The sequence below is a fragment of the Cladophialophora yegresii genome, assembly GCF_000585515.1.
Source record: "Cladophialophora yegresii CBS 114405 chromosome Unknown aczIN-supercont1.4, whole genome shotgun sequence".
NCBI lineage: Eukaryota > Fungi > Ascomycota > Eurotiomycetes > Chaetothyriales > Herpotrichiellaceae > Cladophialophora > Cladophialophora yegresii.
In genome coordinates, this window is record NW_006913048.1 from 1,849,894 (window position 1) to 1,876,561 (window position 26,668).

General features: G+C 54.4%; 9 protein-coding genes across 9 annotated transcripts; 3 read left to right on the forward strand and 6 right to left on the reverse strand.

The window, feature by feature from the left end:
- Positions 1-188: 188 nt before the first annotated feature.
- A1O7_05995 (uncharacterized protein) lies at positions 189-2,966 on the reverse strand (the record flags this gene model as incomplete). The annotated part of the gene is made up of 1 exon (XM_007760001.1): positions 189-2,966. The coding sequence occupies one exon, from the start codon at positions 2,964-2,966 to the stop codon at positions 189-191; it is 2,778 nt and encodes a 925-aa protein (XP_007758191.1).
- An 801-nt stretch (positions 2,967-3,767) lies between these two features.
- On the forward strand, positions 3,768-4,490 carry A1O7_05996 (uncharacterized protein; the record flags this gene model as incomplete). The annotated part of the gene is made up of 2 exons (XM_007760002.1): positions 3,768-4,179; positions 4,246-4,490. The coding sequence occupies 2 exons, from the start codon at positions 3,768-3,770 to the stop codon at positions 4,488-4,490; spliced, it is 657 nt and encodes a 218-aa protein (XP_007758192.1).
- A 73-nt stretch (positions 4,491-4,563) lies between these two features.
- Positions 4,564-5,981, reverse strand: A1O7_05997 (uncharacterized protein; the record flags this gene model as incomplete). The annotated part of the gene is made up of 3 exons (XM_007760003.1): positions 4,564-4,884; positions 4,938-5,753; positions 5,811-5,981. The coding sequence occupies 3 exons, from the start codon at positions 5,979-5,981 to the stop codon at positions 4,564-4,566; spliced, it is 1,308 nt and encodes a 435-aa protein (XP_007758193.1).
- A 3,029-nt stretch (positions 5,982-9,010) lies between these two features.
- A1O7_05998 (uncharacterized protein) lies at positions 9,011-10,906 on the forward strand (the record flags this gene model as incomplete). The annotated part of the gene is made up of 6 exons (XM_007760004.1): positions 9,011-9,231; positions 9,276-9,475; positions 9,525-9,645; positions 9,698-10,085; positions 10,161-10,271; positions 10,382-10,906. The coding sequence occupies 6 exons, from the start codon at positions 9,011-9,013 to the stop codon at positions 10,904-10,906; spliced, it is 1,566 nt and encodes a 521-aa protein (XP_007758194.1).
- A 255-nt stretch (positions 10,907-11,161) lies between these two features.
- A1O7_05999 (uncharacterized protein) lies at positions 11,162-12,550 on the reverse strand (the record flags this gene model as incomplete). Its single annotated transcript, XM_007760005.1, has 1 exon — positions 11,162-12,550. One exon carries the CDS (start codon positions 12,548-12,550, stop codon positions 11,162-11,164), a length of 1,389 nt encoding a protein of 462 aa, XP_007758195.1.
- A 1,055-nt stretch (positions 12,551-13,605) lies between these two features.
- On the reverse strand, positions 13,606-15,234 carry A1O7_06000 (uncharacterized protein; the record flags this gene model as incomplete). Its single annotated transcript, XM_007760006.1, has 1 exon — positions 13,606-15,234. The coding sequence occupies one exon, from the start codon at positions 15,232-15,234 to the stop codon at positions 13,606-13,608; it is 1,629 nt and encodes a 542-aa protein (XP_007758196.1).
- A 2,705-nt stretch (positions 15,235-17,939) lies between these two features.
- On the reverse strand, positions 17,940-22,358 carry A1O7_06001 (STE/STE11/CDC15 protein kinase; the record flags this gene model as incomplete). The annotated part of the gene is made up of 1 exon (XM_007760007.1): positions 17,940-22,358. The coding sequence occupies one exon, from the start codon at positions 22,356-22,358 to the stop codon at positions 17,940-17,942; it is 4,419 nt and encodes a 1,472-aa protein (XP_007758197.1).
- A 727-nt stretch (positions 22,359-23,085) lies between these two features.
- A1O7_06002 (uncharacterized protein) lies at positions 23,086-24,427 on the reverse strand (the record flags this gene model as incomplete). Its single annotated transcript, XM_007760008.1, has 4 exons — positions 23,086-23,237; positions 23,295-23,563; positions 23,618-23,939; positions 24,094-24,427. The coding sequence occupies 4 exons, from the start codon at positions 24,425-24,427 to the stop codon at positions 23,086-23,088; spliced, it is 1,077 nt and encodes a 358-aa protein (XP_007758198.1).
- An 876-nt stretch (positions 24,428-25,303) lies between these two features.
- On the forward strand, positions 25,304-26,623 carry A1O7_06003 (uncharacterized protein; the record flags this gene model as incomplete). The annotated part of the gene is made up of 1 exon (XM_007760009.1): positions 25,304-26,623. The coding sequence occupies exon 1, from the start codon at positions 25,316-25,318 to the stop codon at positions 26,621-26,623; it is 1,308 nt and encodes a 435-aa protein (XP_007758199.1). The 5' UTR covers positions 25,304-25,315.
- Positions 26,624-26,668: the final 45 nt, after the last annotated feature.

Genomic DNA, 26,668 nt, shown 5'->3' on the forward strand with positions numbered 1-26,668 from the left:
CTCACCGCTTCCTCTTGTGACGCATCCTTTCCGAATTGGCAGACATTGTCCTCGTTATTTGAAATAAAAGCCGATTAGTAGTGAACTATTGCCAGATTATGACAAGCCTGAACCAAACTGCTGGAATCAATCGCGGTCGTTTATAGGACGGACCAGAGTTTGCGAAGCACAGGAGCAAGAGACCCTCGTCAATCGTCGGCTCGCCCCTCCAACAGCTTGCGTGACTCGTCCAGTCGCCGCCTCAGCACTTTTGCGGCACGAACCTCCTGCTTCCTTTCCGACTTCAGGATCTCATTACAGACCCCTCCGACCGCACGTAACAGGTCGAGGACAAGATCCTTGTCAACGGCGGAGAACGACACCGACCCCGGTCCAAAGCCAACCTTGAACTCCGGGTCCGCTAGCTTGATCAGACTCTCCATCAGGATCTCGGTATTTGCAGGATGGTCGACAGCCACCTCGCTTTGCGCATTAGCCTGGTTAAACGGTTTTGGCGTTGCAAGCGAGGAGTTCGGTGACTGGACAGGAGGAGTGGGTATGCCATTTGAAACGATTGACCCTTGCGTCTGAATGCTGCGCGGAGATCTGATCTGCGTTTGCCGATCGCTCAAGGGGGGTGTCGGCCATACCCAAGTGGTGGCTTCGCGGTTCGGGCTCATTGATGGCTGAGGAAATCCAATTCCAGTACCCCAGCCCAAGATTTCAGAGGGCATCCCGTCTTCGGTCTCTGGGCCTGCTCCTTCCGTAGCTGTTGCGAAGGTGGCGACCGTTGACAGCGAATCCATGCTATTACTACGTGCTGCCTTTGTCCATGGCTTTGGTGGTGGGTTAGAAGCGACAACCTCAGGAGGGGTTCCTGGCTTGCGGAATATCTCTTGGATCGGTGTCGACGCCGCTTCCTCGTCTGTACCAGCTTCCTCATCTAGCTGTGTCTCTCCATCCTCCTCGTCCTCGTCGTCCGCAGGTGGGGTAGGTTGGTTCACCCTGGTTGTTGCCACACTGCTGCAATCGCTGTCGCTAGGAGTTTCACTTCTAGTACCGGCACCCGCATAATTCCCCAAAGCGCTGTGTAGGAACATGTTCTCGTAGTCAAACGCGTCTAGCCTGTCCTCGTGACGCTCAGCCCCGCCCTCTGCTGCTAGCAAATGTTCAGGAATATCCGGCACGTCGGGCTCGAGGTCCTGCAGACTCTCCTCCAGAACCTCATTTAGATAGATCTGCTCTTCTTCTGAAGCAGCGATGGGTTCATCATCCTCAAATTCCTGGGCTGCATCTTCGTAGACAGACTCGAGAATTGCCGAATTCGGTTTCTCTAGCGGCTCGGGTTGAACGTGCACCGACTTGTGGAGGCTGGGGGTGTTCTTGTCGGTCCTTGCTTCACTTAGATAGCTAGAATCTTTTGTTGCCGAAAGATCGACATTGAGATATGCTTGTGCTTGTGGCGTAATTGGTGTAACATGAACCTCCAGTGGCTTTCTCGATCGGGACGGGCTCCAACCCATGCCGGCGTTGGTGTTGATGGGACTGCCAGCCTCTTTATACTCGGGGGAAGTAGTATACCATTGCTCCGGCGCCTGAGCACTCGTAAAGGGACTAGGTGTTCTGATGCTCTGCATGCTTCTTCTCCTCATGCTGTCGGCCTGTGCCTTATCCTTCAAATCGGAGATTTTGGCCTGCAGAGTGGACATCTGCTCGCGGATTTCTTTCGTCGAATGGTTCGACATCACTGATGGGGAGCGCGCTAAAGCTGTCGTAGGACTACTCATAATAACTGAAATATCTTCCTTGGACACAGTCGCCAAAGTGTTGATGCCGAGACCTCGGGGTGTAGGAGAATTCGGCGAAGTGTTGGTCGTGCTTGGGGCACTTTCTTCCTCTTTGAGTATTTGCAGAGGTGAATTGAAGCTGCGGATGCTGGCTGGCGAAAAACCCGCTGGCCGTGTCGATGGTGGTGAGTGTAGCTGCTGTGGAGACTCCTGTCTGCGACCATATTCAAGAGCACTTGCAGACCTAACCTCGGGGATCATGGAAAGGCGCATCAAACCCGAGGCACCTGTCGTCGTGTCACTGCCACCCCTAGCGTGTATGACTGAATTGGTTCTGTTGACAAGCTGGAGTGGTCTCGCCTTTCGTTGGCTCGCTCCTACCAGGGAGATTGAACGATATAGCCCGCCAGCAGGCTGGTGCAGCTCGTTCATGTTTGGTGAAGATCTCGACGACAGGAGAATGCTGTGACGGGCTTTGCTTAAGTTGTCCTCCATATGTGTCAGTCTCTTCCTCGCGTGCTCGAGAATTCGCTCTGCTCGTTCGTTGAGTGCAGCCATGTCGTCTTCCTCGATCGTCGTGACTGTGCTGTTTCTCTTGCTTTCAACATCGTCCACCTCTTCATCTGGGACCTTCGCTACGTCCGCAGCCAACCTTTCATTCATAATCTTGGAGGTGTCGAAGTCGAAGTCCTCCCAGTTGCCCAAGTCAGAGCCATTGCTTGAGGTGGAGCGACCGCTCAACCTTTTCGCCGCGCGCACCGAAGGTCCAGCCGGAGTCGGTGACGGTGGATCTGATGGAGTCGTGGTACCCGTTCTTCGGCTCTTCCTCGACCTTGGAGTTTCTTCCTCGCCGATATCGCTCAGGGGGGCTCCATGCTCATAGCCATAACCATAGTAGTTGGTGTGAATAGGAGGAACAGCTCGGGACGGCAGTCTAACGGTCGTCGCAACGCCGAGCTGGATAGCAGGCTCAAGCTCCGGTGGGGACGAGCCCAACGCGACAGCCGAATCTGGCCGCAGCGGAGGCGGAGAGGAATGTAAAGTCGGCGACGAAGCTCTCGGAATTGGACTGCCTTCCAGATGTCGCTGATATGGTAATATCATGTCGGGATTCGTTAATGTGGGCGAGGGAGGAACTTCCTGCGTGAAGAGATCATGGGGGATCGCAGGAGGGATAGGATGGGCGTGTGAGTGCGGCATTGTGATGGATGCTCGAGCACGTCGTATGCGGTGATTCTGACAGAATGCGACAGCTGGTAAGACGTCGGCTCACCGCACACAAGAAGGCATGCCCCGACGGTAGATTTCACTGCCCTCCTGCCATTGAGCGCAAAGGAGTCTGACAACCTGGACAGCAGTAATTCCCAGCGGCGCGAATGGAAAGCCAAGCCACGGATGATATGAAAGAGGAGAAGGACTCCAACACGACGTGCGTTCAGAGAGCCCACCTGGGCGAGCGTGCAACTGCGCACCAGAATACTCGAACTGGGCACAGCGACAGGGGTTGTCAAGACCAGAGAAAGTGGCTTGCTTACTGGTACGCAAGAGGTGGAGTTGCGGGCGCCGACTTACTTAGGAGATTTCGTATGGCGCACATAACGGCAAGCAGCCCCAACGGCGCTGCCGTTGATGACTGGCTGGGTCCCTGCATCAGCCCCGGAATCAGCAAACCTTCGGGAGAAACGACCCAGCCGGAGACCGTCTTCCGGGCAAGCCAAGGTCGAAGAAGTTGCGCCAGACCGCTAATCTTAACGGCGTCCGGGAAACCTTGTCGCTTCCATGCTCTCGATTTTGACGCAGCTGAACCCACATGTCGAATAACCGCAGGTGAGCTTGCGAGTAGACCAGCTTGAGTCGAGTAGAAGGTGAGCACCACGGCCGCCGATGCTTGCGATGTGACCGTAAGGCTGATGCCGAAAATGATGAAGCTGAAGATCCAGCTGGAACGAAATCTGTGCTAATCGCTCCCACACGATTCACGCAAGGGGCAAGAATTGCACCATGCCCGCCTTCGCTCTTGTGCCTGCATCCCCGTCGGATCTGGAGGCTGTCGCCCGTGTACAGTTCGAAGCCTGCGCGAAGGACCATGGCTTTCCTGTCGTATTCCCAAAGGGGCCGACAATGACCTCAATCACCCATACCGTGCAGGCGTACGAAGCCCAGATGGAAAATGATCTCAGCTGTCACCTAATGGTAGTCAAGGATGCCTTGACCGGCGATGTTGCGAGTTTCGCCGTCTGGCATTTCTTTCCTCCGCGCAGCCCAGAGGACATCGAGGAGGAAATGTTGACGCGCGACTTCCCATTGCCGAATGATGCGAACAGGGAGTTGGGCAACAGAGTGATTCACAACAGTATCAGGAAGCGACATGAGGTAGTTGCATCCACTATTGGAACAAATCAGCCATATGCCTGTAAGTTGTAAACTGGTCAAAGCACGTTACTCTCTCTCGGCCAGCACCCTTCTGACAGTGTCTAAGTTCTGGCTGCTATGGGCACTTGTCCCAAGTACCAGAATCAAGGAGCCGCGTCCCTTTTACTAAAATGGGGTCTGGACCGAGCGGACGACAGAGGTCTGTCAGTCTACGTTGAGAGCGCGCCAATGGCACTGCGGCTATACAAAAAGCACGGCTTTCAAGAAGTTTCTGATCTGGCGCTTGATCTGGCGCCCTGGAAGGAAGGTGAATATTTTAACAAGTGCATGGTCCGGCAGCCAGATACCTGAGGTTCCTCTGGTCGAGCCCCGATATCTACCACTATACAATTGGCGAGTTTGGGAGTGTTAGTATTATGAAACGTCAGACTGTCCTCAACTTTCCTCTCACCATCAATGGGCCCTGCTTCTCTCCTATTCCGACGCTCTCCACTACCAACTTCTCATCTGGATCTACAAGTTCAAGCTCGTACCGGCGCCATACAGCGGTCAGAATTTTGACAATGCTCATCATCGCCACATTCCTCCCGATGCATGCTCTATGACCGACGCCGAAAGGGGCTAAATCATTGGGAGACAGTGATTTCGACGGCTCCAGCCATCTTTCAGGCCTGAAGAGGTGATGGTCATCACCCCAGACAGCGGGATCGTGATGGACCACGTAGTTGCTCATGGATACGTTAGTCTAGGAGGCTCAAAGTCAGCAAGACGGTCAAGGATGCAAGTACCATAACGTACCCTTGTTGGAACTTGGAAGCCATTGATCACAGCTCCTTTGGGGTCGGTGACAGTCCGTGGCAATGGCATGGTAAATACAGGCGTAATCCGAAAATTCTCACGAACGGACGCCATCGCATACGGTAGCTGGGCTTCCAATCCTGTGTATGCTGGTAAAGAATCACCCGAGGCATTCGTCAGAGGAATGGATGCCTCAAGCTCTTTGGTGAGCTTCTGCCGAACCTCCTCGTTCCGCAAGAGATGGTAGAACAGCAGAGTCAAAGTACCAGAAGTGGTATGCGACCCAGCAACGAGAAAGGCAAAGGCTTCGGAAGCGATGGCGACCTTCGGCAAGTCCTCACCTGTCTCCGGGTCTTTGGCACGGATGAGCCTTGTCAGAATACTCTGCTTTTCACTTGTCTTCTGACGAGACATTTCCCGGTCGAGACACTCCGAAGTTTTGTCTCTTAGTTGCTTCCTGCTGTTCAGAAGGTCTTGCAGCCATGGGATGGGCAGGTGATTGGCGATGCGCATGCTATACGGCAGCAGCGATGGCAGCATGCCAAAGATGCATCCCAGGAAGATGTGCTCATTAATCGGGGGTAATTGCGCAGGATCCTGTGCTTTCTGGCTTCCGAACTCGGTATGAAAGACCAGTTCGCCGATAATGTCGAATGCATAGTAGCCAAAAAGGTCTTTTAGATTAAAGGGCTCGGAACCCTTTGCGTCAATAGCGTCGAGAAGATTCTTGATATGGGCATCGTATATGGACTCCATCTGGGAGAGAGACGCCACGGAGAAGCTGTGTGCCATCTGACGGCGACGCTTAGCGTGCAGCTGCATTTCTGCTTAGTATTCTGTGCCTCTGCAGCGACACTTCCACAAGGTACTGACTTCTTCATCCAACATCCCAAAGGTGTTGGGGTGAAATGTGGTGAACCCCTGATAGAAGTCGCTCTTGGGGAATTTCCGCCCACCCTTGTACACGTCGTTGAGGATATCGACACTCTGAAAGCTCAGTTCGTTCGGCGCAATCCGGACCACCGGGCCGTACTTCTCGTGCATCTTCAGCAGCGTGTCTGGCATCCGCCGCGTCCACAGATGATACACCCTCCATAAGTTCGTATGAGCAGCCCAGAACGGTCCCGGAAATTTTCTTAGAGGATGGAACAGATGATTACGCAGAAATGAAACAACGAAGACCGTAGAGGCTAACAGGACAAGAAAGACGGGCAACATCTTTGAGCACAAAACAGCAGCCGCACCCGCAAGATAGAAGGAGAGAGAGGTGTTGCGAGTACATTTCAGTTGCTTGATATAGCAAAGAGCGGAATAGCGACTCCCACATATTTCTGACGGTCGTCAGCAAGATGTCGGATCCGCCCAGTTGGCCCACCACGCGTTGATTACATGGCTGGGCTTATCAGGGCCACATCATCACTTTGGCCTCACATCACCAGCAGGACGAGTCGGAGCTCTTGCAGGGCCGCAGGGCCGAAGACTTCCCCAGACCACGCTCCTCAAGGCTGGACTTCCGCAGTGTCGCGAATGGTCGGAATGGTCCGATGGCTTGTTGGAGAAGCCGGAGGGGAAGATATTCATTTATTTCGAGGGGAGACGCAGGGCGATCTTGTGGCAGTGAAAATGCGAGATGCACTGGGTATGAGAGGGTAGTTAAGCGAAGACACAAGAGTTTCTCGACTCGAGGACAATCTTGGCCAACTCAATCCAGACCGCCCATCGCGTCCTTGCGCGTCTCGGAACCACACGCGCGTTCCGTGTTGGCGTCCCGAGATCTGCATTGCCCACTGTCGCCGGGTCCAGGAAGGGCCGAATTAATTCTGACCACTTTTGATTCAGAAGGCAGCCTTGCGTCCAGATTTGATGGGAAAGGATATGAAATACAGCTATATGGAAATAGAAAAGTACAAGATTGTGTGCACTGTTTTTCGGCCAGCGACCCGACTTCAAAACTACGAACAATGCTGCTTCTAGCAGCGGGTTGTTGTTCCTCGCGATGTTATGAGTCTCGTAAAGTGAGGGTATTCTGACAAACGTCACAGGCACATTTCAGAGAATCACAGCCAGCGCGGTCTGCACGAGGTGCAGATAATTGAGCGGCCTTGAATCGTACGGCATAGAGATATTAGGCTCTTCGGTTGCAAGTTTGCGTGTGACGTGATGATGATGGCTCTATCCCATGGCCTTCATTTGAGCGGACGGGCTGCCACCAAAACTGTGAGGGTGCGGCGGTAAGCAGGAGGTTACGTACTCGTCCCTCAAGTCGTCGTATCTTGCAGAGGGTCAAGTTCAAGCTGTGGCCACGTATCTTTATGGACGAGCAAGCTTGCTTTGATGCTTTGTTGACCGTAGCCGCATACTCTCACGCCCGGCCAGCCTGACCACTTGCAATGGCGGAAGTTGATGCTGTACATTTGAAATTTGCATCGAAGCTCTAACCCTGGGCGCCGGCTCATCTTCAATAACATGGCGAACACCTGACCGTTTTTGTGGGAAGCCACCCTGACACGTGGATGTGAGGCCGTGGCAACACGACTTAGCTATGTATTGTAATCCAGGCGGGTATGGAGTGTGGGAACTGACCCTTCTATTCACTGTTTCACAGTTGCTTCGGAACAGACCACCGCCGGGAATCGAGTCAATGTGCCACCAATGCGCTGGCCATCGATACTTGCCGAGCTTTAACGGGCATTGGCGGCAGGGCCAACGAGAATGCAAGGTGCAGTACTCTGTATGTTATCACGACATAGTTCACCACGATACTGACCTCGTTTTCATGTATGGTAGAGCATGCGCACACACTGAACTGGGCATGCTTATCGACTTTTAGGCTCGGCTCAGTCACTCCCTGCTGTGACTTGAGATAATTATACTCGTACTGTGTGCGGAGTACACTGGCTGCGACTGACAAGCCCTGATACCGAGTAACTCCATGCCCCGTACTTCGCACCGTTTGCAACGACCCGTCGGTAGAGGTATTCATCTTACGGAAGTCTCGCGACACGTGACGATGATTTCTGTTGACGTTAGTGATTGGGTGCTGTTCCCCCCTTCCACAACGCCATGCCGCCGTTGCAGATCATCGCGTTCCAATCAGAATTGTCAATTCCGGCACGTTCCTCAGGCCTCTCATACTATTGGCGGGCTTGGGGTCTCGTCCTTCGCCGCTTCTTCGTGGCGACGCCAGCTATGGGCCACGAGGTTGTGCCTACCTCGTACGAGCTACGCCGTACCGATGCAGCACCAGCTCCGGCGGACCGAGTCACTCCGGCGGCGAGTTGTCTCGATAAGCCTTCGTATTCGAGATGCTTATCGCGTCTGAGGCCGCCTCGGCGGCTAGTTTAAGTGCTGTCCTTGCGACAAAGCCCGAAAGCCCGCTGAGCCTCAGGAAGTCCCTCGTAGTCGTCTTGTGCGAATGTTGAGGCGGTGGATTCGGCGTCCTGGAAACCCTCCCAGATCCTTCAAAGTCGCGAGTTCCGACTCCGAGGCATGATTGCGCGGCATGGTACTTTATCAGCGGTGTCTGAGCCGACCGGCTTTGCACACGCCTGCTTGATTACACCAGCTGCTCGAAGCAGGAATGATGGGACTCTGTACCCATGCCCACAGCGAACGGCGCCGTACCCTACCGTGACCGATGCACCTCAGGCCAGCAAGTCACCGCCACCAACCCGCAATACCCCAGCAGATCCCCCTGATGGACTAACCCCGCAGAACATTCGACCGGACCCGCTAGAATCCCGCAAATCAAGATGCATCGCGTGGTATCTTGGTGTTGACCATAGCGAACAGCCTGACTTCATCGTGCCCGGGCCATGTGCCCATGCATACAGGCGACGAGCCGGCAATTCAAGGAACAAAGTGGTGGAGAAGATGCGAGTAATCGGCCAGGCTCTTTTGCGAGCATAAAAGGCGGTGCATCTACACTTTCGCCCCTTGTTTCTGCTTCTCCGAGGACTTGCAAGGCTCTCAGAATCAGCCCTGCTTTTGCCCCAGCGTTGGAAGCGGCTGCCAAGTTCTGACAACGAGTATCAGCTAGTTCTTGATTCGACGCCTGAGCTCTTTCCCCAGCAATGGACGAAAAGGTCGCCAAAGCTGATCAGGGGGATGTCGACTCTGGCAGCGACAAGAAGGTCGACACCCTCACGGAGATTGAGGCCGTTAATGGTCTCAAAACCGTCGAGGTCGGCTTCTCTGCTGATCAAGTCCTTGTGGAGCTCGACGAGAAGGAGAAAACGAGGATCTTGAGGAAGATCGACTATCGTCTTGTTCCTCTCCTCGGTGTGCTGTATCTGTAAGTCGGCCTATTGACTATCCGGGTCACTCTGACGACCACAGACTGGCCTTTATCGACCGTGGCAACATCGGAAATGCAAAAATCGCCGGTCTCTACGATGACTTGCACCTTCATGGAATGCAGTACAACACTGCTTTGACCTTGTTCTTCGTCCCCTACGGATTCTTTGAAGTTCCTAGCAACATTGTCCTCAAGATCTTGCGACCTTCGATTTGGATCTCCATTCTGATGTTCTCCTGGGGTATGCCGCTTGCCATTTCACCTTGCGTACAGCTTGCTAACATGGTCAGGGACGGTCATGACACTTATGGGCGTGATCAGTTCGTACCAGGGGCTTTTGGTCACCCGGTTCTTCCTCGGTGTGACAGAGTCTGGATTCTTTCCTGCTGCGACCTACCTCCTCACCATCTGGTTAGCAGCCCCAACGCCAATATCACTCTCGATGATGTGCTGACCTGACCAGGTATCTTCGCTACGAAGTCCAACGACGCATGGCCGTTTTCTACGCAGCGGCATCCCTTTCCGGAGCCTTTTCAGGCCTGCTGGCTTACGGCATTCAACACATGGACGGCATCGCCGGACTTGCCGGCTGGAAATGGATATTCATTATTGAGGGCCTGCTGCCTGTGGCCGGTTCCTTCTTCGTCTGGTTCCTCCTTCCCGACAGCCCGGAAACCGCGAGATTCCTCACCAAGGACGAGAAGGAGTTCATCATCAATCGGCTGGCGCTTGAGACGGGCTCCGGCCACGGCCGAGTTACTAATTCTGACAAGATTCGACTCCGTCATATCGTGGCGGCTTTCAAGGAGTGGAAGATTTGGGGCGCTGTCGTTATGTTTTGGGCTAACACGGTAAGCCGCTACCGGAAGCGAGACTAAAACCACTCTTGCAATTGTGTATCTGAGACTAAATCTGGCTACTCACAGATCGGTGTATATGGATTCACTGCCACTGTCCCTTCCGTTATCGAGGAGCTCGGGTACACCTCGGCCAACGCCCAGTTGATGACTATCCCCATCTACGTTTTCGCCATGATTGTAAGTCGTACTTCCTAAAGCTCAGGTTGTTGCGTTCTCTCGTGTTTCTGCGCCTAAGCCCCCCTCTCTCATACATGGGCGAAACACACCACTGACCAGCTACAATACAGATGACCTTGATATTCGCCTTCTGGTCCGATCGCGTCGAACAACGAACGCCTTTCATTATGGCCGGCTTCTCCATCGCCGCCGTCGGATTCATCGGCGAGCTCGCAATCCCGCACCCGCGGCTCCCTGGTGTCACGTATTTCTTCCTCTTCCCGCTCGCAGCTGGCCTGTACTCCCCCTTCATCTGCATCGTCTGCTTGGTCGGCAACAATCTGGCCCCTAGCTCCAAGCGAGCGGTGGGCATGGCGCTTTTGATCAGCATAGGCAATTTCGGCGGCATTGCCGGCAGCAACATATACATTGCTTCCCAGGCACCAAAGTATCCCACCGGGTTTGGCACGGGACTGGGTATATGCGTGGCTGCGGTCGCCATGGCGTATGTACTGCGAAGGGCGTACCGGGCGGAGAATGCCAAGCGGGACGCGTTCATGATGGGCAAGACTGACGACGAGGTCAAGGCAATGTACACGGAGCAGGAGCTGTTGGACTTGGGAGACAAGTCGCCCTTCTACCGCTATACAGTGTGAATGGCGAGAGGAGGAAGTGGATGTGGACGATAGCGAAAAAGTACGGTTTCTAGCTCGGCAATATCACGAGCCGCCGCATTGTAGATAATAACGACGTTGACGTCGAAAGGTCTTGCCCGTTTCTTCATCTGAATCGAGCAATCACACATGCTCGCTATGAGTGTGTCCATCATAGACGAACCATACATGCCCGCTGGAGTGAGTCCATCATGGACCAAACCATCTGGATTGACTGAGTACGGTCCACAGCACTGCTTATACATTCTTCTTGAGCGGATTCTTCTTTCCATAAGGCCATCCCCTCTCCTCGGGAATCTCCCTCGCAACCCACCTAAGTATCGCGGCGTTTGTCTCGTGCGGCTTCTCCAGCGCCACCAAATGCCCGGCATCGATCCCCACGGTCGTCAGTTTCCGACAGTACGCCTCCATGGGCTCCTTCATCCTGGGACTGTTATATGTCCCAGCCACGACATCGTTCAAGCACTCGATGAATAAGACCGGGACCGAGACGACGCCATCGTTGACGCTCCAATCCTCGCACCATTTTAGATTGGCGTCGCCGTTGAGATAGTACGCCGTGGGGGCCCAGAATCTGGTTGCGTCAAACGCAGAGAACAGCTTGCGGAGCATGTCCTCCGTGAGTAAAGTGTCGGATAAGGGGATTTGGGGCGGCGCCGCCTCAGCTGCGCCGAAAAAGCCTCCATCCTTGAGAACACGGCCCGTGAATGCTGACTTGTGATTGGTGTCAATGTCGGCGGCGTCCGCAATTTCCGCCTTCTCCTCCCCCTCCTTCTTGTCGTCGCCGCCAAACACCTCCTGTGGCCTCCTCGCAAACCAAACCTTCAAAAACGCCTCCACGTCCCTCTTCCACAGGGCGACGGCGTTGCCAAACTCTTTTTCGCGAGCCAACTTCTCATACCAAGCCATATACCCCCACTGCGCAAACGGATAGTCGTCCTCCGCGTAGAGATCACGGTCCGCGTACTTGACCAGTTCGCCCAATCCCATCTCCAGCGTGCGGTAAGGGAGGGCCATGTTAACGACACCGAGGCATACCTCCGGGTGGTGCGCCACGAGGGTCCACACGACGGCGGCGCCCCAGTCGTGGCCCGCACCGCCGCCTATCCAGATGGCCTCTTCGCGCTGGAGGCCGTATTTGAGCAGGTTGACGAGTTGGGTGACTACGTTTTGGAGGGTGTACAATGATGGGTCGGCGTCCTTGGGTTCGGGGGCGGGAGTGTCTCTTGATTGTGACTGGGACTGACCGTCTTCCTTCGATTTGTGGTTTGCGCCCGACTGTGACTGTGGTTGTGACTGGGACCCACCGTACCCGGGCAGGTCCGGGGCTACGCAGCGGAAGTGTAGCGCCGAGAAGGCTTCGAGCTGGGTAGTCCATACGTCTGCAGTGGCAGGCCAGCCGTGGATGAAGATCAACAGGGGACCCGTCTGGGGGCCAGCGGCGAGGTAGGAGGTTGTTCTGCCGTATTTGGTGAAGGTGTGGCGGGTGATTGTCGTGGTGGTGGTGCCGGTGAAAGTTGTGCTTGAGCTGGAGGGTGTGTCGTTAGCTGTTGTTGCGGCCATTCTTGTGGTGGCGGTAGGCTGAGTGTCGTTGCCGGTGGTGGTGGCGGCGGCCGTGGTAGCCATACTGTGTTGTGTTGTGTTGTGCTGTGTTGTGTTGTGCTGTGTTGTGTTGTGCTGTGTTGTGTTGTGCTGTGTTGTGCTTGTGGTTCAACTACGTAGTTCCCCTTGACAGAGTGTTGTATGTGTGTGTGTCTGTGTGTATCCTACGGGCCTTCGTATGACTGACTGACCGATCTAATCCACTGAACTATTTCTCGGTCTCCCACGTTCACACCTGGAAACCGTCGGAGCTCAAGTCAGAAACGAGACTCACGTCCCGGTCCTACCACATCGCACCACGACTCGAATCCTTCAAGTACGTGTGTATGCACGTACGTATGGTCGTGTATAATTACATGTGCGTAGGGGAGGTAAGTACTGTTGTAGGTACGGAGTAGGTGTCTGCCGTTAGGCTACGCATATGTTACTCTGGACAGTAGTCTAGAATTTACTGTACCACTGCAGCCCAACGGGCTTGGGCGCCTCTTTGGACGCACCCGCCGTGCACGCCGTAGTAATTACTGAACGTACTGCTTGTGCTTGGACTGGTTGGTGTCTAGTTGATTCGCCCCCTGTAGTGCTTTGGCATATATGCATGCGCCCCGCCGTAAGCAGGGACGGAGAACTCAAATGCCGGCCGAGCGAGGTGAGGAGAAAGAACACAGTGGTGACAGTCTTGGGAGGACGGCCGAGGACGGGGTACGTACGGAGTACGGGATGGTGTGATCCTGAATGAGGAGTCAGGGTTCGCGGAGCCGCTATGCAGATCCGCAGGTTCACTACTCCGTACGTCTTCACATAATTAATCAAGGTATCTCGGACTCCTATTCTGTCCTGTAAGGTGCTTGCCCAAAGTAGGAAAGGAGCGAGATGGGTTTGATTCAATTTACTGTATTCGGGACTCTATCCGAAGTCTTTATCTTGGGACCCGATCGTGGAACTTCAGCCGTGATGATCCCCCAATCTTCTTATGCACACACACACATACATCTGATGGCCACGCGGCAGCCAGCTGTGCCGCCCGAGCAGCATGATACGGACTGTGCTATCAGGTCGACCGCGCCTCAAGGATCGGTCCCTTATGCCTTGTCCATCGAACTGTGCCGTACACCGAGCAACTTATTCCCGGACCTCCATGTGCCCTTTGCCCTCGCCAGATCTCCCGACATGGTGACCCGTCTCCATCGATCCTGTTCACTCATCTCTTCAGACCGCGTGTCCATGCCGTTGAAGACCAAGATGGTGTGCTTCGCCCCGTAGGCCTCCCATGGCTGAGAACCATGGGCGAAATCAAGAATTGCCCGGGAAAGACGATTCGCTGTCTCTCGCGTGTTGGGGTCGGCTTTCGGGCCTGCGACCGCGGGAAGGCGGCAGAAGAAGGCATTGTCGAGGGCATGGTACGCGTATCCTTTGAGAGGGCTCTGCTCGAACGTGTCGGCCTGGTCGAATCTGTACAGGCTGACCGGCGGGGAGGACGACTCGGCAGAATGTTCCGCGACGATGTACGGCAGACCCGAGAAGATGCTGTCCGTCCCCATGGCCACGAAGCCCGCAAGGCATTTCTCGGCCGGTGCGGAGGCGGAGATGCCATACGCGTCGGCCAGTTCTTGGGCGAGCTGGCGGTCCGAGAACGAAGACAGCACACGGTCTTCGAACTGTTGGGATGTCCATGTCTTCCATAGCCCGAGGCCGAACAGGGCAGCCTCGTCTCTCGTCGAGCCCACGACCACGCCCTCGACCCAGGGGGCAAAGGGTGCCGGCCCCGCGATGGGCTTCTTTCCGTCTTGATGTACAAACCACTTGTCGTCCCACAGCGGGGTCGCCAGGCGTGGCACCATCAGCTTCACGATCTCCATCGAGTCCAGGTTGCGTAGGGCTTTCAGTTTCTCCTCCGCAGACGCAGACTCCGCCACGCCCGCACTGGCCACCAGCTCGTCGAAAGTCTCTTGCGCTTCCTCTGGCTTGGGAAAGTCGAGGTTGGGACTGGACAGAATCATGCCCCTTTGACAGACTGGCACGTCGGATCTCATGTGGGCGAGCACACTCCATCCACCGGCGGACTCGCCGGCTATAGTCACATTTGCTGGGTCGCCACCGAAGTGCTGGATATGCTCCTGGATCCAGAGCAGCGCGACTCGTTGATCGTGCATCGCCATGTTGGAAAAGGGCGTCTCGCCACTTGCTTCGGCTTCGGCCCTAAGTTCCTTTGACGCCAGAAAGCCAAAGAATCCCAGTCGATAGTTCATCGCCACATACACGACAGGTTTGCCCTTCTCGACCGAGTGCTGGACGAGGTAGTTCCCATCGAACTCGGAGTTGCCGTCTCCGAAGATGAACCCTCCACCGTGAATCCACACAACCACGGGCAGAGGACCATGCGAGCCTTCGGGCACATAGATGTTGAGCCTTAGACAGCCAAATTCGTCCACCGGATACTCAGAACTCCGTCGCACTCCTTCGTATAGGTGGGCTGTTTCGGGCCGGTTGACGGTGAGCTGCGGGCATCGCGGCCCATATTGAGTCGCGTCAAGGACACCGCTCTGCGCGGAAAGATGCGTGGCTTTGGATTGCCGGAACCGTGCAGGGATGGTCGCATATTGAATGCCCAGATAATTCGCAACCTTTGTGCTGGGATGGATGAAGCCTTGGACTTTGAGCTCTCCCACCTGGACGGAGACCTCGTCGCCGGCTGTAGAGGTGCTCCCCATTTCGGAACGATGTGTCAGGTAGAGTGACTTGGTGAGGATGATTGTCGGCCGAGATCACTGCGCGGCAAGATTACTCTGTATCTTTGGGCTTTAGGGATTAGAAGAAGCATTTCGATACTTACTAACGGGTAAAGGCCGGAGGCCCATCTGGATTACCCCCCAACCCCTTGCCCCCCCGACCCCACACTCGGCATCGCATCAGATGTTCGGCAATTGGGCGATCGATGGAGCTCATGTCCCGCGTGGACAGGAGAAAGGAGCGTATTATTCGTACATGGCAGTAATCAGGCAAACCCCTACCTCCAACTGCTCAGTGTGACGAGAACTTTGGGATATCGTGTCGACCTCTTTCTCAGACAATCCCGGAACTGGCACAAATGGCAGCGCGATGACCCGAGGGGAAAACAAACCGCATTTCAAAAAGGCGTGCTCGGCCATTTTTTCCCTGCGACCAAACATGGAACTCCTCCGGCCAGGCTTCTGGAAAGAAGAACCGCTTCACGCGTGGCTCGATTTGATCCCAATACCTCGCCGTCCGCCAATGTCGCCTTGAGAGCCTTGCGAATGTCCCACAGCGTTCCTCTTCTAACAAAGCCCGGTCCTTCGATAGTCGTCACAGTTGCCAGGATTGCCACGTCCCAAATGGCGGAATCGGCCGTGCAATCGTCCGGCGACATGAAAGTCTCGGACGTTATCTTCACGGCAATTTGAAAATGTTCGATTCGCCTGGAGACCGTTGGACGGTGAACATGAAACGCAGCATGCAGGTGCTTCTTTCTAGTGGCGTGGCGCTCCGCTGCGCCATGACGCTAAGCAAGCCGATACCGACTTTGTCGACTTCAGTAACAGAGTCGTTCTTCCTCAACGATGAGTCTTGGGCACAGCGAGCGAAGCGGGGCCGAAGCTTGAGGATTTGCACCGAGAGACAACCGTCGATTGCGATGTCGCTGAAGCCGACGGGAAGACCGGCGATGCGAGCACGGAGACTTGGCGAATACAGATGCTTGGGGTAGCTCAATTCGATCTGGGGCCGAACGGCGGCGGCTGGGCACTGTTGGTAGGTTCGGAAGCAAATTGACAGAGGGCGTGGCAACTGTGAACGCGTCCGCTGTCAGTACATGAACATGAATCGTTGCACAGCGACTGCGAGTCCCGGCCCTGTTAGATTGTATATCGTGAAGCGGTAGGAGTCTCCGTGCTCCAGCCCGCCGAAAAAGGCCACAATAGCCTGAAAACCTTTGAGGTGAGTGGCAGCATTCTCATCGTGACCCGCGAAGAATTTTCCGAACGGCCAGATCATCTCCCACACAACGTCCAAACTACTCGGACATCCGTCGGCTGATATAAGGGGATGGTTCTCTAAATGGTAACGTCAGCTGTAGCCTTTTCCTTAGTTGCAAGCCTGCGATTACGTGTAGAGATCACGCTCGTCCTATGTAGGCGAAGCGAACTCCGGCAGGGACATTGCACTTTGACTGGCAGGACGGAATCGTGGCATGGACAGAATGATGGCTTTGAACACCATATCATATTGTAGCACAAGAGAGAAGAGTCTGTTCAATAGCCAATTTCCTTTCTCATTGGAGTGCAAGGACGTGGTATCTCTGGCATAGACACGGGTGACTGCTGTGGCCAGATGGTCAGGGTCGTCAGATGGCCGAGAGATCAAGCCCAGCCATAGCACCACAGTAATCAGCGGCACATAGCCCCTGCCCTGAGTGAATGACCGGTAACGCCGCAAAGGGATCGCGACTGTAGCCATCAAGCAGGGTCTAGAGGTTAGCCAACGCTTCGGCTCTGGCCACCCAACCAGTGAGGGAGGGAGCATCATCGATGTCCTCAACCCTCCCTGAACTGGGTCTCTCGATAACAGAGTCCCCTAAAAGACCTGGCTCATCATCCACCAGCGTAGGGTTTTGTAATCGGCGTTGCCATTCGAGAGGCGGCCTCGAAAGCCGTTTGGAGGTTCTTTCTTGGTCGAGTTGATGTACGCGTGGTCTGGGCTCGCTTCCGTGTGTTTCGAAGGTCGTCTAGATCATGATACGTGATAGATCTGGTAGCCATGTCTGTTCGAGTCGGGCGAAGCGTGAATTGACAGATTGAAGCTGCGAGAGACTGTGCCACAACCAACGTTTGTTGATTTGAGCCCAGCTTCTTTGTCAGACGTCGAATTCAAGTACGAGTCTTATCCTGCCTGCATTTAGTGATAGGGTCACGTATGGAATGGAGGGCTGAGAGATTCGTTGTCCGCTTCTGCTGCGCTGACCCTCCGCACTGAACAGATCCCACTGAGCACCGCTCACTATGGTCCCTGACATCATCTGCTCTGAAGAAACTCATACTCCTTGTGTCGCACGGGCTTTGCCGCGCACACAGCCGCGAACCATGCTTGCTCCGTGCCCCACTTTGAGGACTCATACAGTAGACTGCTCGCCTGATCCAACGTTGAACAGATGTAGTTCTAAGACAAGGATTCCGAGTATTGAGCACTGTTAGTGAACTTGGTCTTTAATTCTGAGGGAGTCTGACACTGGCGGCTGTCTATGGACAAAATCTCCGGCCCGCCAAGACGTGCGTACGCAACCTTCTTGTTCGTTAGCGACCAATTGCAATAAGTGCCTTGCACAAATCGTGGCCGACACCTGTAAGCCAGGGCGTGTATCATGGTGAAGCGAAAAAGCTATTCATGCTTTACGCTGAGGCCTTTAACCCCACCGATCGTCCCACGCTCCATTTCTCCTCGCTGTCGTCCTTCTTGCGACAGTTACTTCGACATTCCCCGGCCCTTGACCCTGGCTCTGGCTGGAACCAGGTCTTGAAACCGCCGTGTTGGTGCTGCCATTGGCATTTCGACTCTGGCTGATGCTGCTGGTATGCACGTGTCTCGCTTCTCTCCGAGCTCTCTGCTCGGAAACAGGCGTCGAAGTCGCGGCTACACTGCTGTTAGTTCTGCCTTGATAACCTCTGGAACTCGTGGTCGAGCTAGGCTCTTTCTCTGCTGATGACCTGGCCGACCCAACCATGCTGTCTCGTGTACTCTGCCTAGAGAGTCGATGCTGGCCTGCCAAATTTGTCGCCACTGTAGGTTGTCGAGCAACCCTACTCTTATTCACCGTCATCTCGGCCACACTGGCCGTGTTTGCGCGCGTCAAGCTGGGCATCGCAAATGCTGGCGAGTTCTCGCGTGCGTACGTCGACCCATCTCGGCTGGCAGGCCGCATGATACTCGCGCCGTTGACGTAGACGCCATTGCGTTGCCGGCGCGGGGTCTGTGCCACAGGGAGCTCATACATGTTCATGCTTGCCCGCTCGGAACGGCCAAGCTGAGGAGAAGTGGGCATGCTCATCTGACGGTCAAGGAGATGGGGAGGAGTTGTGGAGCTCGTGCGCCTTTGAAAACCAGGGTGCTTTCTTCGACCGCCATTCGTAACCGGATTGACGCCCTGCCCACTTTTAATGCTCACGTTGTCGGACTCTTCGCACGACCGGATGAGTTCACCAGCCATGCTGCGAACAAGCACCGCAGAGTCGGAATAGGAAAGTTCTCGGATCACGTCGTAGAGACTGTATTGCTCGAGGAGGAAGAAGCCTTCTTCTGTCGAGTCGCATATGCTGCCAATGATGCGAAGGAGATTTAGACGAATCGCAGGCTTGTTATGTCCCAGCTTCTGGCCGAGTGTATCAAAGAGCTGCGAGCTTCGCGCCATAGAGGCTGCAAGAGGTGGTGACAGGCGGAGCAGCTTCTGTAGAGGCTCGAGAAGGTTTTCGAACGATGTCGATTTGCTGCTGGTCAGCGCAGCAACAATTGCCGAAATGAAATTCTGGTTTTCCAGAAGGTGATCTTCGACCCGAGCAGTCTCCTCTTGAAGCCAAGTGAATATTGCATCCAGAGCCGTGACTTGCCAATAAGGGTCGGACAGTAATGAGACGTAGAAAGCAAGCCCTTTATTTTGCCATAGTTCTCGGCGAGCAGCTCGTGTGGAATGAGCCATATCACAGAGAATTGGCAAGGCAAACTCCTTCACTGGCGTCTTCTCTTGTTTGACGATCTTGATCAGGATTGGAATGATACCGACAAGAGCGGCGTCTTCTTGCCGCCGTTTCGACAGTCGGCAAAGGTTATAAATGGTATTCAAAATTTGGTTGGACATCTCCCTAAAATGTGGCTTGTTCATGTTGTTGCTGAGGAGCTCAGACAGCACATCGATAGCATTGGAGTTATGCAGCGCATCCAGGGTAGTCGACAACATCGAGAGGTTCTTGATGAACTTCAGCATTGTCACTTGGTGTGCTGGAGCCATCCTTTTCAAGTTTTTCAAGACTCGATGGAGAACTGTCCGTTCGGCGACTAGTTCCTTGACGTAGTTCTCCGCCTGGGAGAAGACGAAAAAGATGCTGGCAATGCGACCCTCGCACAAATCGGCGAGTTCTTTCTGCTCTCCAGAATCAGAGGGCTCCATGAGGACCCGGCTGAGGACGAGTGACAATGGTTCCAACACCGAGTTGCGTGATAAAATGCGGCAGAAGTCATTCTTCGGAGTTGAGCCCTGCAGTTCAAAGACACTCCAGATGCCATTGACTCCAATAAGGACTAACTCGCGGTCATCGTCATAGTCATCCTCCAGAAAATCAACGAGCACCGTCAACCCGCCCGCACTGACGAACATCTGGAGGATTAGATTCGAAGCCTCGTACATCTGCTTGACGAATCCCGCAGCCTCAAGGCGTATTTCTCGCGGGAACTTCTTGGAGGCGAACTTGTTGATCTTGGGAATTCCGCCGACGAAGCAGAGGTTTTCTTTGACATCTTCATCATTGAAGATGATCGCGTTGACAATTTTCAGGAGGTTGAGGACAATATCAAGACGCATGCAGTCCTCCAGGATCTCTAGAATCGGTAAGAGGCCATGGGCGCTGATAATGACACTTTTGGTTTCTGAAAAGATGCCAAAGTAGTTTATCAGATCTTCTGAGATTTGCAGCAGAGCGTCGTCCTCCTGCAAGACTTTAAGCTGGCCCACCAGGGCCTCGACTTCTGTCCTAAGACGCGCGTGCTTGTCGCGAGCAATGTTCGACTCGAGATCAACTTCTGGAAGACCCTCCTCTAGCTGAGCGAAAGGATCGTCCTCGTCTTCCGCGTCTGGAAGCCAGGACAGGTTCGAGATCTTGGAGCTCAACATGAGCTCGGAGCCATCTTCACTGGCGGCTTTCTCAAGGATCGCAGACGATTGCGCGAAGACATCAGAGAAGTCCTCGTCTTGCTCATTCTCTGCAAAACGTTGTATCTCAATCGAAGACCGTGTCCGTCGCATGGACAACCTGTTATTGGGCGCTGGCTGCCTCTTGAGGCTGCCGCCTACCTTTGGCGGTCTCATGCTCTGTATCAGATCCGTTACGCTCGGAGACTCGAGTATCTTTGACGGTGCCTGGTTGTCCAGCCGCATAAGACCGAGCTTGGTGTCCAGAGCCAGCTCATTTCCCTGAACGATGTCCGAGAAGTCCTCGACCGAGCTTTCTCTAAAACGTCGTGTTGGTGGCTCGTTGTGTTGGGTCCTCGTTTGGGTGGGTTTAACTTTGTGGACATCCACTGGTTGACGTGTGGAGGGCAAAGAAGCTTTTCGCGGCGTTGCTGTCGGCTTCGTCCTTGTCTTCGGAGGGATTTCAGACTTGTGCCGCGCGTGCCGCACCTCAGGCCTCTTCTTCGCCATGGTCGTTGCTAGTCGCACGGTCTTATCCACGTCCACCTCCAGTGGTGACACGGCTTTCAAGGTTGAATCTTTGTCCTCCACGGACTCATTCTCTTTTCCCCATGTAGTCTCTATAGCGGCAAATGACTTCAATCTTTCCGAAGACAGCATGCCTCCGAAGTTGTCATGAGGCCTGAGGTGAGGTAGCTGGAAGGTGCTAGCTGAGATGGCCGTTGCAAAGTCATTGTCCCAATTATCATCATCCTCTAGAGAGCAAAATTTGGTCGTGTTGTTGTCCTTATTGAGGAGGGGTATGGGGGACTTAGCCTGCGGTTTGGCCGATCGAAGCATGTCCCGAGCCACGGGCACAGGGCTGGCAGTTGAGGCATTGGAGGGCTTCCTGACCAGACTGCCATTGGGAGAATCTTTCAGAGCTTCGTTCCATTCTTGAACACTCTTGACCGCCTCATCATACTCGGTAGCATTCTTTGGCTTCTCCGACCCACTCCTTCTCGCGCTCACAATCCAGGGATGTTTAAGCAGCTTCTTTGCGGACACTCTGAGATTCGGATCTTTTTGAAAACACTGCATGAGAAAATCCATAACGGCAGGTGAAGCTCCCTGAGGGAGAGGCGGATGATCGTCGTTGACAATGCGGAATAAAGCTGGCATGGGCTGAAGATTGTGATACGGCGGCTTCCCGTCCAGAAGTTCTATCACTGTGCAGCCCAAACTCCATATGTCCGAAGCAGTAGTTGCGCCTGTCAACTCGATCACTTCAGGAGCCATCCAATATGGGGTTCCTACGACGCTGGACTCGTGTAAGCCGGTTGTTCTACTTGCCACGCCAAAGTCGGCGAGTTTGACCAAGCCTTGCTTGGTGGTCAGAATGTTGGCACCTTTGATATCGCGATGGATGACACCCTGGTCGTGGAGGTATACCAAGCCCTGGAGCACCTGAGACATGTAGAGAGCCACCAGATTCTCCGGAAAGCGACCAAAGTTCTTGGAAATTGAATGCAGGGATCCATTCTCGCAGTATTCCAGGATGATGTTGAGCGTTTCTGGGGTCTTGACGAAGCCCTGGTACTTGACGATGTTGGGGTGGTCGAGATTCTTAAGGAGATCAATCTCCAGCATGATGACCCTCAACTCGCTCTTAGGCAGGTCTGCCAGCTTGATCTGCTTCACAGCTACCGTCTCTCCAGTGCCCCAGTTCAACGCCCGGTAAACAGAGCCAAATGCACCTTTGCCTAGACAGTCCCCCAATTGGTAGTCTTTCAACTCCGCAACATCCTGTGCCTTGGTCCTTTCTCTTTCCTCTCTCTTCACTGGGCTTCGGGGAGATCTGGAGGTCTTGCTGGCTTTGAGGCCAAGGCCATCGACCGCTCTCGCTGTCGGGATATCATCTTGAGGCTCAGCAGTGCGCGCAGGCATACTGAGGTCGACAGGCACAAGATGGAAGAAGGAGAAGAAGTCAGACGTCCGAAATGGCAAGCTTGTGGCCTCTCATCGTCTCTGCGCCCAGCTGCAGTTCAGTTGGCGAGGGCGAGCGATTGGTGCTCGGGACGACGTCCAACGCAGGACACGGCGTTGTGGTGGTTTGGACTGAGACTGTACCTGCGGCATCAAGAGACGAAATGGCAGTTGCTGAAAGGCTGCGTTCGTACAGAGCGCACTCCGAGCTCGTCACGCTCCGGGAATTGCTGTAGGTACTCGTAGTCGTCCAAATGAGCAGCGGATTCAAGGCATGGACCTGAAACCGATAATTGAGCGGAGGCACGAGATTGGCTTGTGCTGAGGTTCGACCTTTGCACGCCTCGCTTATTAAACGTCCAAGGCCCGCCTAACATTGCTTACTGCAGCCCGATCGGCGCCACTATCAACCGAAGCTCCACCCACTTCAGGGACGCTGCTGCTCTCTAGGGCTCTGGACTGCAATCCCTTAATGTACCTGAGGCTAGGTACCTAACCACTACTCATCCGACTGGCGGTAATGTTGCTTCATGCAAGTATTCTTTGCAGTTGCCCTTTGCCCCCGGATGATCCACCGCCATTGAGTGGACTTCTATTGCTACATCACGAATTGAGAAGACTTCCGCTAATCACGAGTCGCGTGCTGCCATGTGGCAATGACATGCCAGCACAGACAAACTTCGCCTGTCTATCCAAACAGCCTGTCCATGATACTAAATTTGGCCACAAATGGATGCCTGACACCACCCAATCCTGCTGCAGTGAAGCCTGCTGCTGCATACCGCAGAGAGTAGCTCAAGAAACAGCCAACCCAGGCGTATCCCACGGCTCTGGTTCTCCCTATGCCACGTCAACTTCACTTCCGCTCACTCGGCGTAAGATTGTGTCACAACTTACACGACTGCCTTAGACCCGCCTTCTTCCCCACATATATAGCGAAGTCCTCCACGGTGACGGCGACTGGCTGGATCATGAAAAAGTAAAACTGGCACCACGGTAGTGCCGAGTAAGGACAATTGAGGGCGCCAATGTGATGGATCAAGGCCGACACGACGAAGGCATTGTAGAGCTGAAGATATCGTGAGCCCAGCGTTCCTCTACGGATCCTCATCAGCCTTGTCAGACTGGAATTCGCTGTTTCAAAGGTTCGGCGTAGGAGCTGGTGCCTGTAGTGCCATGTGAGTGACGCCGACCCCATTTGGCGGCGAGACCTCACCCACCAGCAGTATCCCCAGATGTTTCTCACCGTATATCCTTTCTTCACGAACGAGCCAAAGAGAGGCGGCCAAGAGTGAGGACTATATAAACCAGCACCAACCGCGAATATGGTAACAAGATAGTACCCAAATACCATTGCGAACCCATTGTGCAATCCAGTCTGCCACCCGAGATATATCTGCTTTCCAAGCGGCAGCGAGAAGAAGTCCGGCACATGGGTGGTGCCATTGCCAAAGGGCGTCCGCCGCATGTACCACTCGTCAATGTCGAGGTACAAGAAGCAGTACGATGCTCTCAGGGCCTGGTCGAGAACAAATCGACTGCCTGAATCAGGTTAGAATCAACCAAAAGGGGAGAGCTCTGCACATGCGAGATATGTTCGGAGGAACCTCGTCCACGTTCTTTACACGCCAATTCCACCCGACGCCGCGCATCGTCGTGAAGAGATCTAGGTTCCAGCGAAATTTCTGCCACAAACCCATTCTCTGGATGTCCTCTGCAGATTCTGTATCACCGCCATCTGTTCTGACTCGTCGCAATGACTGTTCTGCATCATGTAACACGGAGACGTCGATGAGTTTGGCCAGCGTGATGGAAATGTTGACAGCAGTCAAGTAATCCTCCTCAAGCTTTCCCGTGGTATGCTGGCGCAAATTATACAGAATCCAAACAATGGGAGGGATGGCAACAAAGTTGCGAAACTGGCATCGGGGAAGCAATAAAGTCGTGATACCGATGGTACCAGCAGCGAGAATGCTTTGACCACCTGGCTGGAAGGGACGATCTGGCGGCGGAAACCATTTTGGATCCATGAAGACAGTCTGGAGAGAAGACACTGGGAGACGAGAAGAGGAGACGCATTGTATAGCTTATCTATACGAAAGACGGTGCCAGTCAGGAAAGCAAGTGTTCGGCTTTGAGGCTAGCGAGAATGCGAATACGAGACGTCGTTGACGCGCATTTGGCGTCTCAGGCCTGAGGTGCATCGTGTACCGGACGCACGGCATTTGTCATGCTTGATCTTTCGATGAGGAGGCTGGTGTGAGTTCAGGGAGTCCAAATTGACACCGGTATCGACTCGCGGCTGAGTTGTGCTGGAAGGATACTGAATTGAAAGGCAGCTTAATGTGAGTGTCAAGTGCGAGTGAAGCGAGCGTGAATGAGGCAGGCAGCGAAGACCGAGTGCCAAGGATGTCGCGTTCGATCACCGTCGCCTTGTTGGTTGTTCAGCTCCGCCTCGGGCGCCTACCGATTCGGTTCGGGCTGCACTCCAAATGCCCTTCCCCTTCCAGCCTCCGTGTCGTGGGGTCCCGGAAGAAGTTTGCTTGTCCCTGTCCGCTCAGCCAAATCCACTTCCCTATCACTATCACCACCGCTGCCTCCGCAAACAATCAAGGTGCAAACCACCATCTCTACTCCGTTCTCTCTGTCCACCGACCACTCCACTCCCTTTCGATTGTTTGTCGCGTCCGGTCCTCTCTATTGTGTCTCCAGACTCTCCACTCCAGTAATCGATAACAACCACCATTGCCGGCTGCGACGCGCGAACTGCGACACGATGGGATTGCCGTGAGTTTGCTCCTTCGGTTTTTGCAGCCTCCGCCCCTTGCGCACGTCTCGCGACTGCGCGTGGTCGGGGTCAGCATTATTATTTTTCCACAACACACACCAGTCACTAACAGAGGGTTTTGCGTGTTAGTATGTTTCGTGAGCCAGAGGAGCTTGCCGTAGACGAAGCTGCTGCAAAGCTCGACAGGATCGCTGCCGCAGGCAGATCTACCATCCGGCGCGAGTCCACTACCCGACCAAGGCGATTTTCCTCCAGCCGTTCTCTCATCGATCACATACTAGGAAGCCGCCGCGAAGCTGCACTGAGTGAAAACAATCCTTCGCGACCGAGTCGTGAGCAAGAACTAGACGCCGAATTGGGTCGGCTTCGGCGCCAGAGACAGCGCGCTCGTGTCCATCAGCGCGACCGGGAAATTGCAAGGCGCATCGGCACCGACAATCTACGCCCCGAACCGGAGTCCCGGAGCGACGTTGATGTCGATCTCTTAAGTAGACTGCGCACCGATTTCGGCACCGCAACCAGGGACGAACTGCACCCCGAATTCGCCCTCGACACTCTTCTGCCTAATACCCAAGAAAGCATTTCGCAGCATCTGCCACGTCCGTCCAGAGAATCAGGCTTGAGATTCGAAGTGGGTGCGACTTCTCAGTCCAACTCACAGCACTCTCGTCCACCACGAATGCCTGCGCGCCGTTCAACACCACCAGGGTCTAGGCGGGCTCGACGGTCTTACAGACCTTCATTCGCCGATCCAGAAGAAGAAGATGATGAGGAAAACGAAAATGACTACCATTCGGGCTCGGAGTCCTTAAGGCCTGAGCGAATCCCCGAGGATGGACCGATAACCAGTCCTCCGCCAGAGCGACAGGATGGTCCCTATCCCCCGTTGCGACGAGTCAACCATTTTTCCCCTCGACCTTGGGAAAATCCCGCATCCAGATTTGATGGCCTCGGAGATCGGAACCGCAGTCCAGGTCCGACAAATGACGAACCTGTCGAGGAGAACTGGGCAAATCTTCTAAGCACCATGGAACCGGCTCGGTCGAGCACTGCCACTTCGTTCATGTCAACCCGCTCGGACTCCAGAAATGGTTCCAACAGATCGTCGCAGGCAACGACCATGACGACAAGCTTTGGGGAAATTGGCGGAGACGAATCGTGTGATCTGGATCTACCTTCTGGTATCACCGAAGACGATGTCCGGGAGATTCGCGCTCGACATGGACGATTGCCAAGAGACCTAGATCGCAACCTTGTAGGGACGGAGGGTGTGATGCGCCAGGGTCCCCCAAGAGATATCTCCAGAGGTAATGACAGGACCCTTGAGCTAGAGCTTTTTGGTGTAATCCTTGAACGCATGCAGAGAAGGGAGGAGATACCGGATGAGTGGTGGGCTGCAGTTGGATTGTCACCCGATGTTGTGAGAGGAAGTGCATAACTGCGGTCGCCCTAGCGATGAGATACCCTCACAATTCTCGCAGGG